Source organism: Coenobita brevimanus, chromosome 97 (assembly GCF_032717465.1).
Source record: "Coenobita brevimanus isolate Jiangsu-jjx chromosome 97, ASM3271746v2, whole genome shotgun sequence".
In the NCBI taxonomy this organism is placed as follows: Eukaryota; Metazoa; Arthropoda; class Malacostraca; order Decapoda; family Coenobitidae; genus Coenobita; species Coenobita brevimanus.
Window position 1 is genome coordinate 32,446,842 of NC_137050.1, and position 13,849 is coordinate 32,460,690.

General features: G+C 43.1%; 1 protein-coding gene across 1 annotated transcript in view; it reads left to right on the top strand.

The window, feature by feature from the left end:
* The window catches only part of Sec31 (COPII coat complex component secretory 31), a 485,856-nt gene that overhangs the window by 334,998 nt on the left and 137,009 nt on the right, over positions 1 to 13,849 (top strand). The window contains exon 16 of the mRNA XM_080283301.1: positions 11,995 to 12,033. Within this exon, the coding sequence (XP_080139427.1) occupies positions 11,995 to 12,033 (39 nt within the window). The remainder of the gene's footprint in view (positions 1 to 11,994; positions 12,034 to 13,849) is intronic.

A 13,849-nucleotide genomic window follows, 5' to 3' on the forward strand; every position in this document is an offset into this window, starting at 1 on the left:
ACAGACCTGTATTACTTACTAGTATTGTTTGTAAAATCTGCGAGAAAATTATTAGAAAAAGACGGATAAAGTATTTAGAAGAAAATGAAGTGCTAACACCAAGACAATTTGGTTTTAGGGAAGGAAGATCATGTATTGCTAACTTATTAAGTTTCTACAATAGGGTAATAGATGTCATACAAGAAAGAGAGGGATGGGTGGATTGTGTCTATCTTTATCTCAAGAAAGCATTTGACACTGCCCTATAGGAGACTGCTGTGGAAGTTGAAGACCTTGGAGGGGTGCATGGGAAACTATTTAAGTGGATGGAAGATTATTTGATAGGAAGGCAGATGAGAACAGTTATAAGAGACAAGGTTTCACAGTGGAAAAATGTGACTAGTGGAGTACCCCAGGTCTCTGACTTAGCCCCAATAATGTTTCTGATTAATGTAAATGATTTACCAGAGGGTTTAAATAGTTACATGAGTATGTTCACAGATGATGCTAAAATCATGCAACATATTAAAGGTACTAATAGTTGTAAAAAACTGCAAGAGGACTTGGACAAACTCCACAGCTGGAGCCAGACTTGGAAAATGGATTTTTATGCCAAGAAGTGTCATGTATTAGAAATGGGAGTGAGTGAAAAAAGACCGCACTGGACATATAAAATGGGCAATGAGATCATTTGTAAAAGAAGAGATGAGAAAGACTTGGGAGTAACTGTTTAGGATGACTTGTCACTAGAAAAACATATAAACAAAATCATTAGAGGAACCTATGGATTACTGACCAATATGAGAGTGGCTTTTAATTATGTGGACTAGGAAATGCTGAGGGAGTTGATAGTGACCATGATAAGACCAAGACTGGAGTATGCAGCTGTGGTATGGTCACCTCATTTGAAGAAGCTTATTGATAAACTAGAGAAGGTTCAGCGGATGACAGTAAAGATACCATGTTTAAGGGAACTCGCCTACGAGGAGAGACTGGAAAATCTGACATTACCAACACTGCGTGAGAGAAGGGAAAGAGATGACTTGATCACGATATTTAGAAATGTAAAAGAATTGGAAAGGGTGGATAGAGAGGATCTTTTTGTGCTGGATGATGGGAGAACAAGAGGTCATGACCTCAAGTTGGGGAGAAATAGATGTCTTAATGATCTTTAACCCCTAGGGTACGCAATTCTCCAGCCCAGGACGCAAAAACAGGTCAATTTTTCGACGTCCTCAAAGGTTAAAAGTTTTATGCCTGATTTATAGAGCTTGAATTTACACACCTGAAAACGCAAACCCCACCCTCCTAGACCCAATCGTTACCGAGCTCTGGTTAGTCAAAGTTTATAATAGTTACCCGTCGTGGCCCCGGCGAGAAAGAAAATACGCCGCTCGCACCTGTTTTCTTCGCAACAATACGTACAAAAATCACCAAAATCAATTTTTTTTGGTGTGTATAGATGTTATAAACCATCGTCATGTGCTTAGAAAAAAATAAAATTGAAACAAACCCCCCAAATAAATTTGATAAATAAAAATTATCCTTCTCTCCTCTTCTCTCCTCATACCTCTAATCCCCTCCCTCCCCTCCCCTTCCCTTCCCTTCCCTTCCCTTCCCTTCGCCTAACCTCCCCTCCTCTTTCCTCTTCCCCCTTCCCTTCCCTTCGCCTAACCTCCCCTCCCCTTTCCTCTTCCCCCTTCCCTCCCTGCCGAGCTGTCAAATCTAGCAAGGGAAGTAGGTCATGAACCCCCCAATAAAAATATGATAAATAGTAAAAATTATCCTCCCCTTCTCTCCCCTCTTCAAACCTCCAGTCCCCTCCATCCCCTTCCCTTCCCTCCCCTCCTCTCTCCTCTCCTCTCCTCTCCTCTCCTCTCCTCTCCTTCCCTCCCCTCCCCTCCCCTCTGAGCTGTCAAATCTAGTTTTCGTTTTGTTTCGTTTCCTTTTGAATGCTTCAACGTGCTTCCATGCGTCGGCATAAAATAAAATGTCTTTTTCAAGTGGGTTTCGACTAAATACAGCTAAATTAATTCTGGTGTGGATATCTTTATGCAGACCCAATAAATTACAGGTAATGATTCAAAAACACATGCCATAAAGCATAAAAAATATGCAAAATATTCGAGGGCGGGTAGGTGCTAGGGGGTGCGTGTAAGGGGTGCGGGGGTAGGGGGAGCTGGTAAGGCCAGGAGGGGGTGGATGGGGATCGAGGGATGGGAGGAGACCACCACAAGACACAAAGGAAGGGCCAAAGTGGAGTACAGGGACATGGAGGGAGGGCAAGGGGGAAATACCCTCCCCCCCAGTTGACTGGGGAGGGGAATGTGGGGGGGATCCACATGGGAGGGGGGGATGCATGAGGAGGGGGTGGGAGGGGTTGAGGGGTTGTTGTGGTAGTAAGAATGGTGGGAGGTAGGGCAGTAACAAGGTAGTGGAGTAGAAGGACGTGGCGAGAGGGAGGTGGGGGGTACATCCCCCATCGCCTGGTTACGGGCCTGGGTTCCCCCTCCGGTGTGTCCAACACCTAGTTCTGATTGGTTAGAAGCCATCTACATCACAGCTGGGGTGGAGCCAGCTTCCGCCAGTTTTTTGTGGATGTTGTACGATCTGTGTTGCTCGTCCCCTTAAGAAATTGCGCAAAAAGCCCAATCGATGAGATTAGCACTTAAGGGGTTAAAGGTTCAGTTTTCCAAATAGAAGTATAAGTATTTGGAATGACTTAGACGAAGAGGTTGTGCAGGCAAAGAACATTCATGTGTTTACAATTAGACTGGATAAATGTAGATATGGAGACAGGACAACATGAGCTTGCCTTAATTCCTGTATACTACAAATAGGTGAATACGCACACACACATACACACACACACACACACACACACACACACACACACACACACCATTTTTTTTTTTTTTTTTTTTTTTTTTTTTTTTTTATAAATAACAGAATGGAGGAAGGAAAAACAAATGAGTAAAAAAAAAAAATCCATACACCAGATTACTGGTGTCCTTTGTTCATAAAATATCTGTAACAGTTAGACTTGAACAGTTGTGGGTTGAAATTTGGAGGGAAACAACTCTGGGGAAGCGAGTTCCAGAGAGATGCAGTTCGGGGAATGAAAGAATTTTGGTAGGCAGAAGTTCTGCAATATGGCTGAGTGACATTCCAGTCATGAGCGCTACCAGATGCCCGTGCAGCACGAGGGAAGGCATGGAGAGGTGGCATCATGGATGCAACTTCGCCTGAGCATTTGCCAAAAAAATATATGTAAAATAATGCAATGGAGGCAACATTCCTTCTTACTTGCAGGGGAGGTAGTTTATATGTAATGGCAGCGTTGTTAATGATTCTAACAGCTTTATTCTGAATTTTGTCTAGTTGTCTTAATGCAACCTCTCCACAACCATTCCACAAGGGTGAGCAATATTCAAGCTGAGAGCGCACATGACTCTTATAAATTATAGCTAACTGCTCATCGGCGAAGAAGTTACGGACTCTGTACAATAATCCAAGTTTCTTTGAGGCGATTTTAGCAAGTGATCTGACATGAGAGGTCCAGCTGAGGGCACTGTTAAGTGAGACGCCAAGAATTTCAATACTTTTGGAGATGGGAATATTAGTAGCACTGAAGGTAATGTACGAATCTGGCAATATCTGTCTATTAGTAAACTGTATATACCCGTATTTAGTTTTACTAGCATTAAAAGAGACAAGGTTGTTTTGTCCCCATTCGCTGATTGTAAAGAGGTGAACTGGGAGGAATGGGACTCAGGAAGCAGAGAAGGTTTGTGGGGCACTACATTATTAAATATAAATTTGAACAATGTGATGATGCAATGGGTTAAAGAAGAGACAAGGTTCCGAGGTGAGGACACACCAGCAAGACTAGACTTATTGTTTACCAAAGAACCCGATGTAATAGAATCCTTGGAGTATCTCTGTCATATTGGAAAAAGTGATCATGTGGTCATTGAGTTCCAGATGATAACAGGGAATGTGGAGCCAAGAGACGAGCTTTATAGGCAGGGAAGATACAACTTTGGGAAAGCAAACTTTAAAGGATTGAGAAAATTTTTCAAAAATGCAGATTGGATGAAATTCAGAGAAACGAGAGATACAGAGTAAGTGAGATATTTTTGTAGCCTTCTATAACTTGGGAGTGGAAAAATTTGTGCCAAGAGTAAGGGGGAAAGAAAACAGAAAAAAGGAGTGGTTTAATTGAAGGTGTATGATAGCAAAAAAAAGAGAGACACAGCATGGAACAATTGTAGAAAGAGGTAACAGCAGAACAAAAGAAGAATATAAAAGAACTAGAAATGATTTCACAAGAATACGTAGAGAGGAAGAAAGGAATTTTGAAAAAGGTATAATAGACAAATGTAAGGATGAACCCAAACTGTTTTATAGATTTGTCAATGGCAAACTGAAACAAAAGGAAGGAATCACCAAACTGAAAGTAGAAGGAGAGGTCTATAAAGATGCGGCAGTGCAAGCAGAAATAATGAACAAACGTTTCCAGTCAGTTTTCACTAATGAAAGTGAGTTTGTTGAAGGAGAGGGAGTGACTAGAAATGTAGTGATAAAAGATATAAAAGTGGAAGTACAGGAAGCGTATAAATTACTGGAAACTCAAGATGTGAGGAAAGCCCCAGGACCAGATGGAGTCTCTAATTGGGTACTGAAGGAATGCCGAAAACAACTCGCGGATAAGATTCACAGTTTAATTGTGTGTTCTCTGGGAGAGGGGAAAGAACCACAAGAATGGAAGAGGTCAAATGTGGTACCAATTTATAAGGGAGGAAACAGGGAAGAACCCCTGAATTATAGACCAGTGTTCCTAACCAGCATGGTCGCAAAATTGTGCAAGAGATTTCTGAAAGATAGATGGATAAAATATCTGGAAGAGATGAATATTTTGGCTGAAAGTCAGTTTGGATTTAGAAGTGGAAGGTCATGTGTTTCCAACTTGTTGAGTTTTTACTCGAGCGATTGATGTGCTACAGGAGAGAGACAGTTGGGTGGATTGTGTGTATTTAGATTTGGAGAAGACCTTCAACATGGTACCTCATAAAAGACTAATGTGGAAACCAGAGCATGTAAGAGGACTGAAGGGGAACCTCCTGGAATGGATGAGAGACTTTTTGAGAGATAGACAAATGAGGACAGTAATAAAGGATAAGATGTCTGGATGGAGGTAAGTAACAAGTGGTGTCCCACAGGGCTCGGTGTTGGCGCCAGTAATGTTCCCGATTTATGTAAATTATATGGTAGATTGAGTGAACAGTTATGCAAGTCTGTTTGCTGATGATGCAAAGATCTCACTAAAACACACTACAACACTCTACAGACCATACAGAACAAGGCCCTAAAAATAATCACAGGCTGTACAGCTACAAAACCCACGGGCCACCTACACTAAGAAACCAAAGTCTTCAAGGATCATCTAGATATGAGAGGCGCACAAATTCTTGCCACAGCCTCTACATTCCCACACCATCCACTACACTACATTGTAGCATATCCACACACACCAAGGAAAATCAAAACAACACCCAACATACGATATCCTACACAAATATTGTCATCTCTCCTCCCTCACCCACCTCAAACCAGCCTCCAGAAACATATCCATACTCAAATCACTCGCCACTCCATTCAGTTACTTAAATACAACACCCAGCTGCATGCACAGCCTCCTGATATCCACCCTTCTGAATTCTACCTCCTTTGTGAGGACAGCATTCACCTGGCCAGGCTGAGATGTGGGCATCATTCAGCCCTCTTGAGTTATCAGAAGAGGCTGGATGACTCTGTCGCTGACGTCTGTCCAGGGTGCAACACAGCAACTCACACTATTAAGCACATTATGGAAGACTACATTGCAAATAATCGCTTGCACCAACTACACAACATACACTCCTTGAGAACTCTGTGGGAGAGCCCGGTCTTGGCCGTGGCCTTCCTTAGGGACTTGGGGCTGTTCGGCCAGACTGCCTAGGGAACAACTACTACTACTACTAGGCGACTCAGTAAAGAATATTTCGTGTTTGACCATTGAATTGTCATCTAACCTATCATGGAATATAAAATAATTTTAAATAAATACTAATACTCATGAGAACTTTACAGAGTAAATATTTCATGCATTGATAAAAACTGTGACCGATAAATCACGTGTTTGCATTTGGGCCATTCAAGGAAAAATGCCTTGAAGATACAAAAGAATTTACAATTAAATGTTGGAAAATAAGTGAGACGAAAAGAAAGGAGCTCAACAACCAGAACAGTAGCTAAAATTACCTAAAGAGGGGCCGTGAAAAGACTATCCTGATCACATCATCGATCGATATATCATGTGTTTACATACAGGTAGTTCAAGAGAAAATGCATTGAAAATACAGAGGAATTTCTAAATAAATGTTTGAAAACAAAAGAGAAGATAATAAAGGAGCTCAGCAACCAGAACAGAAAATAAAATGACATAAAGGGGGGCCATTGAAAAGGGTTTCCCAATCACATCATCGATTGCATTCCCTGTCGAGAGAATTCCCCGTCAAAAGATCATTGAATCTTCGTCACAGCAATTCGCTCTTTGGACAGTTCTGTGTCATTCATACATTATTATTATGCATAGCAGATGTTTATTTGATTGTCCCAGGACCGTCTGATGGGATTGTATATAGTGCTGCTGCATCTTCTCTGCTGAGTTTGAATACGAGTTGGAGATTGCTTTCTCCAGTGACCTTGCCTTGGTACAAGTGAGACGGGCACTAGTTTTAGGCTTAGGTTAGCTTCTTTTACAGCTGTTAGGCCATTTATATTGGCTTTAAACTTTTCCTTGGACTCATTTGGGTGAGTTTAGGACTTGGTTGGGGGGGATACCCAAGCCTCAAGGACCCATCCCATACTTTACATATTAAATCAACTTGAGATACCATACCTCGCCTAGCAATGGGTTTTTACTTAACCAACGGCATCATTAAACCAGGGATATGCCTGTATATATATGAGTAGTTTGAGGGATAGAGTGAGGGAAATGGTTGAGACAATGAGTTGGAGATGGGTGGATGTTGGATGTGTGCAGGAGGTTAGATACAGTACAGGGGAGAATCAGCCAGTATGATTCCTGGGAGGGATTGTGAGTACAAAATATTTTGGCAGGGTAGGACAGATGGATATGGTGGTGTGGGTGTGTTGGTTAAGGAGACATGGGTGGAGTATGTCATGAATGTATTGAACATGAGTTAAAGAATAATAGTAGTGAAAATTTTGTTCAGTGGGGTCACACACTCATTTATATCAGCTTATTCTCCACAGGCTGGCTTGGGTGATTTAGAGAAAGTTATATTCTGGGATGACATGTGTGGTAAGTGGTATGTGGGATGACGAAATTGTAGTTTTAGGAGGGGACTTAAATGGCCGTGTAGGTGCAGCAACTCAAAGATGTGAAAGATTACATGGGGGATGTGCATATGATACAAGGAATGAGGAAGGGGAAATCGGCAGTGAACATGATTGTGTGCAACACACATTTTTAGGAAAAGAGAGAGTAGGTTAATTACATACGAGTCTGGGGGAAACAGTAGCCAGCTGGACTATTTCCTGGTCAGGAGGGCTGATAGGAGGTGGGTGAGGGATGTTAAAGTTTTCGGGGATGAAAGAGAGGACCTACGCACCTAGTAGGAAATTATGGAAGTGGAAAAACCAAGCAGTAAGGGATGCCTTCTACAGTGAGTTGAGTAGACTGGTGGCTGAATGGGGAACTGTTGACAGAAGTGTTAATAAACAGTACAGAGCTGTCAAGAACAGTTCTCTTAGAGTTACTGATTCAGTGTGGGAATGGACAAGCTCCCCCCCCAAGACACAAAGTAACATGGTGGTGGGATGAGGGTGTAGAAGCTGCAGTTAAGAAAACAGTGCTTTTCTGGGAATGCAAAAAGAGAAGGTAACGAAGAAGAATATTTGGCTGCCAAGCATAGGGCTAGAAAAGAGGTTTGTAGGGCAAAATCTGAGTCTCAGAGACTTTTACTTGATAACCTAAATACTGTGGAAAGGAAGAGTATGATTTTTAAGGTGGTAAATCAGATGAAGAGGGAAAACAAGAATATCGTAGGTGAGCAGTGTGTGAAGAATGAGGAAGGAAAGGTAGTGGTGAACAGTGGGAATATTAAAGACTTCTGGAGAGACCAGTGCAACCGGTTGTTGAATGAGGAGTTTGAGTGGAACAGAGAAGTTTGGAGCCAGCAGGTCCAATTTTTGGCCCTTGGCTTTTGATTGATGTTGCTACTGTGAGAAGGGCAGTAGGCAGGATGCCAGTGGGGAAGGCAGCAGGTGTGTCTGGGCTGACTGCTGAATTGCTGAAAGCATCAGGAGATATAGGAGTGGGGTTATTTACTGACTTGATAAATGCAATTGTATTTGAGTGTGTTGTCCCAAATGACTGGCTGAAGAGTGTAATTGTAAATGTGTACAAGGGGAAGGGTGCTGTCCTGGCAAGAGGAAATTATAGAGGCATAAAGCTTTTGGACCAGATAATGAAGGTATGATTAGAAAAGAGTGAAATGAGATGTAATTTGGGTTTATGCCAGGCAAAGGGACCATTGATGCCATATTCATTGTTTGACAGCTTCAGGAAAAATTAATAGGAAAGAAAAGGATCTGTACATTGTTTTTGTTGATTTGGAGAAGGCTTTTGACAGAGTCTCTAGGGAGGTGGTGAAGTGGGCAATGAGAAAGCTTGGGATCAATGAGTGGCTGGTTAGGGTGGTTATGGCTTCGTATATGTTTGCTCGCACCCAGGTAAGGGTGAATGGAGATTTGAATGATGAATTTTCCGTGAATGTTGGTGTGCATCAGGGGTCAGTGTTGAGCCTCTTGTTGTTTATCATGGTGCTTGAAGCCCTCTTGCGTGACTTGAGAAATGGACTCCTGTGGGAGAAGTTTTATGCTGATGATTTGGTGTTTGTTGCAGAGAATGAAAGGGAGGCAGAGGAAGGGCTTCAGAAGTGGAGAGATGGTATGAGGCACAAGAGCTTAAGAGTAAATCCAGATAAAACAAAAGTGATGGTATCTAGGACTGGTGGCAGTACAGTCAAAGAAGAAAGAGAGTGGCCAGGTACAATTTGCCACAAGTGCATGGAAAGTAATTCCATCATGTGCAGTGTTTGTGATAAGGGGATGCATAAGAGTTGCAGTGGTATTAGAGGTAGACTATGAGATAATACTGATATCATGCATGCAGTGTGTCAGGAAGAGCATGTTGAGATTGTCAGGCATGAAAGGATTGATCTTGCTGGTGGGTCACTTGAGTGTGTGGAAGAGTTTTGTTATTTGGAAGACATGTGTGGGAAGTGGGGCTGCAGCTATCTCAGAGGCTAGGGTGAGACGTGGTTGGAAGTTCAGGGAGCTGTTGCCTCTCCTGACATTGAAAGAGCTCTTCTTCCGTGCTAAGGAATCTTTGTATGGAGCTTGTGTTCGAAGTGTAATGCTGTATGGTAGTGAGATTTGGGCAGTAAAGGAAGGGGATATTTGCAGGCTCAGACATACAGATGTGATAATGATTAGGTGGATGTGCAGTGTGTCCTTGAGTGCAAGGCCTGGGGGGGCTATGAGTAGATGGATGTGCAGTGTGTCCTTGAGTGCAAGGCCTGAGGGATCTCTGATTAGGTGGATGTGCATTGTGTCCTTGAGTGTGAGGCGCTAATTAGGTGGATGTGCAGTGTTTCCTTGAGTGCGAGGCCTCTGGGGCCGTGATTAGGTGGATGTGCAGTGTTTCCTTGAGTGCAAGGTCTGGGGGGGCTATGATTAGGTGGATCTGCAGTGTGTCCTTGAGTGCTAGATCTGGAGGGGCTAGGTTTATGATACAAGAGTTAAGGGGTAGGATGGGACTTGAGTGTATTGGTGTTTTGGTTAGGAGAGATAGATTGAGATGGTTTGGGCATGTGGAGAGGATGGAGGATGATAATTGATGCAGAAAGTGAGAATTGTTAACTATCTATCTATCTATCTATTGCCAGACGCCTCAATCCCGTTTGGGGTGGCCACAAACAAATCGCCTCCAAGTCTCCCTGTCCCCCGCCATTTCACTGCCCTGCTCCCAACTCACACCCCCCTCTCTCATATACCTCTCCACCCCATCCCTCCATCTCATCCTCAGCCTCCCCCTCCCTCTTCCCCCCTCCACCTCACTCACATACACTCTCTTCGTCAGTCTTTCACCCTCCATCCTCTCGACATGGCCAAACCAACTCAATGTGTTCCTCATAACGCTTCCTATCACATCCACATCCACACCACAATGCTCCTTTATATCCTCATTCGTCAGCCTGTCTCTCCATGTGACTCCACAGGCTCCTCTTAAATAACTCATTTCCACTGCTCTCACTCATGACTTGTGTCCTTCCAACAACGTCCAAGCTTCACTTCCGTACGTTAGAGTTGATATCACAATACTGTCATGTAGTAACTTTTTCACTTCCATGCTTACTTCCCTGTTTCTTATCACTGCTTTCAAAGAACCAGCAACCTTTCTTCCCTGCTGTACCCTTTCAAGCACTTCACCCTCCGAACCTCCATCCTTACTCATCACACTACCCAAGTACTTAAACGTACTCACATTTTCCAATTCCTCACCATCCAACCTCGCTGTACATTCACTGACTTCACCTCTCTCAAAGACCATCACTTTACTCTTCCCTACATTCACCTTTAGATTCCGTTTCTTACACACTCTCCCAAACTCATCCACCAAGCCTTGCAGCTTCCCTTCGTCTTCACTCAGCAACACAGTATCATCTGCAAACAACAGTACAGGGAGTTTCCAAACACTATCCTCTCACCATGGCCACTCCAACATCCACTAGCCTACCTTGTACCTCTTTTATTACCCCATCCATGTACAGATTGAACAACCATGGAGACATGACACATCCCTGTTTCAACCCAACTTTCAAACAGAAAAATTCACTTAGTTCACCATCCACATGCACTGCAGCCTTCGCACCATCATACATACTCTTCACAGCATTCAACAACTTCCCATCCACTCCATATATTCTTAACACTTTCCACAATCCTTGTCTATCCACCCTGTCATATGCTTTCTCCAAATCCATGAATGCCGCATACAACTTCTTTCCCTTCTCTAGAAACTTTTCCACTAAAGATCTAAGAATGAATATCTGATCTACACAACCTTTTCCCTTCCTAAAGCCTCCCTGTTCTTCTCCAACTAATTTCTCTGTTCTTTCTCTAACTCTGTCAATAAGTATCCTACCATACTCTTTTCCTATTACACTAAGAAGACAAATGCCCCTATGATTACCACACACTTCTTTTTCCCTTTTTCCTTTGTACAAGGGAATAATTATACCTGACTTCCAATCCTCCGGGACTCTACCTTCCTCCCAGGCCAATCTGCACATCTTCCACATCCATTCTACTACTATCTCTCCCCCATGCTTCAGCATTTCACCACACACTCCATCAATTCCTGGGGCTTTCCCCGATTTAACTTTCTTCATTGCTTCCACAACTTCTATCCTACTGATTTCTTCCTGTCTTCTCACCTCCCTTCTTCTTCCAGCCATTCCCCAGCCACTTATACTCGCATTACTTCCATCCTCTATGTTCAACAATTCCTTAAAGTGTTCTCTCCATCTGCTCACTTTTTCTCCCTTCTCCACTAGTAATCTACCATTTTTATCCCCTGCTAACTGAGAAAGACCTGAGACGAGGTGATCGAGTGCGACATCAGGGATGAGGTACCGAATAGGGAAGCTGCCAGAGATCGAGCAGCATGGAGAGCCACCAATAGGTGGCCAAGGCTAATGCATGCAAGCATGCTGGAGCTTTTAAAAACAAAACAGAACGCCTCGGAGTTACAGTGGTCTGAGTTACGATTTTTTTTTTACTTTACATTGGTGTGATAGTGATACACATTCAGCAGGAACCGTACTTTGAATTTTGAATTTTGATCTTTTCCCTGGCTAGTGATATGTGGTTTGATATTCTCTCGTGATTCAGGGCAGCGGCAGTGAGCTGCATCTCCTAGTGTGCTACATGGTCGCTAGTGTACAGCATACAGTCGATACTGTACAGTGTTCTGTGTTGCCATCATTTTCTAGGATACCCCCCAGTATCTGTTTTGTGTTTTGTGCATCCATCATGTCTACATAATGCCCATCTGTCTCTCCAGCAACTGGTTGGAAGAAGAGGAAGGCAGTCACTCTTGAGATGAAACTTGAGACAATTGCCCAGCATGAAGGCAGCAAGCCTGTAATGGCCATCGCATGTGAACTTGGACTTTCGCTATCGATGATCTCGACCATCTTGACCCCTGACTGACGGCAAAGAGGCGCCAGACTCCTGACGTGTGTTGGTTGGAACTGACATGGTGTTTGCGCCACAGTTTGAAGTGGCCGCTATTTTATCTTGTCACCATAAGCTAGGGAGGGAGTCCAGCCAGCCGAGCCAACCACACCTCAGTTGCCTTTTTGACTCTGCCAGGTATAAGATGATTTTTTCTTAATCTTCTCATCCGATTCTGTTTCTGCTTCACATAGACTTTTGCCTAATCCACCCTTGCCAAGCCACTTTCCAGGGATACAGGAAAGTGGTCAGTGATAGTGCCAAAGGGCATGCCTTGGACTCCACTGTATCTAGTTTATCTAGTAATGGAGAAGTTATCATGTTGAGAGCAAAGCCATAGTCAGGGCCACAAGCACATGCACAAACACATTCTACCTCTCGCAGTACAAATTAGTCCTCCTCCTCACATCCTTACTCATCAACACGATGAGCTGCAGACCTGGGGATACAATCATTTGCAAGAAGAAGAGTTGGAGAGTAATATGCTCATTCATTTATTTCCCTAATTGCTGTAGTTTCCAAGATAATAAGGTATGAAAACAGGCTATTTTCGGAACAATACCTGTGCTGGAAGAAAGAGCGTGCTGTGGCGCGTAGTATAAATAGCCTGGCGTTTGAGGGTTATAGGATAAGAAATGAATCGGTAATGCAGTGAAATCTTTGACATCGATGAAGTCCACTATCCTCACAAAGCAAAGAGCTGGACTGGTTGATGAGATGGAGAAATTACTTGTTTCGTGGATGGAAGACCAGATACAGAAACGCATTCTGCTCAGCCTACAGATGGTCCAGGCTGAGGCAAGAAGTCTGTTCAAATTGTTAAAGGAGTGTGCCAGTGATCCTATGTATTCCTAGCAGTTTACAGTAAGTTATGGGTGGTTCCAGCATTTCAAAATGTGTCTTAATATTCATAATGTGAAGGTCAGCGGTGAGGCGGCAAGTGCTGATAGTGAAAGTACCAAAGCTTTTAAGGAAGAGTTGCATCGAATAATTGTGGATGAGAAATATTTGCCAGAACAAATATTTAATAAGCCTTTTTAAGATAGGCTTGGCTAGACTATGAAGTTTGGTTGGTCAGGTGTATTAAATGCATTTTTGACTTCCAGTATTTTCCACTTACAATAGGTTTAATGGAAAGTAACCCCGTTGTAAGTCAAGGACCGTCTATATGCTGTATACAGTAATCCCTCAATTATCCGGACATCGCTCTGTATGCAGATGTTAGGCCTTGGCTCTTTTAGGTCTGTATCTGGATTTATTTGTCCATAACCGGACATAAAAGTACCAGCTTCGGTGGCTGGCCGGCCTACAAAGTAAAAAAAGCCCCAAAGTACCAGCTTTGGTGGCTGGCTGGCCTACAAAGTAAAAAAAGCCTATTGGGTGGCTCACCAGCCTCTTTGTCTATGTGCAGGTAATATACTGTAACCTACAAGCAGAGCAAACAAAGCATTCTGGCTCCCTACCAAATGGTCAAAATCCCCGTGCCACCTCGATCACT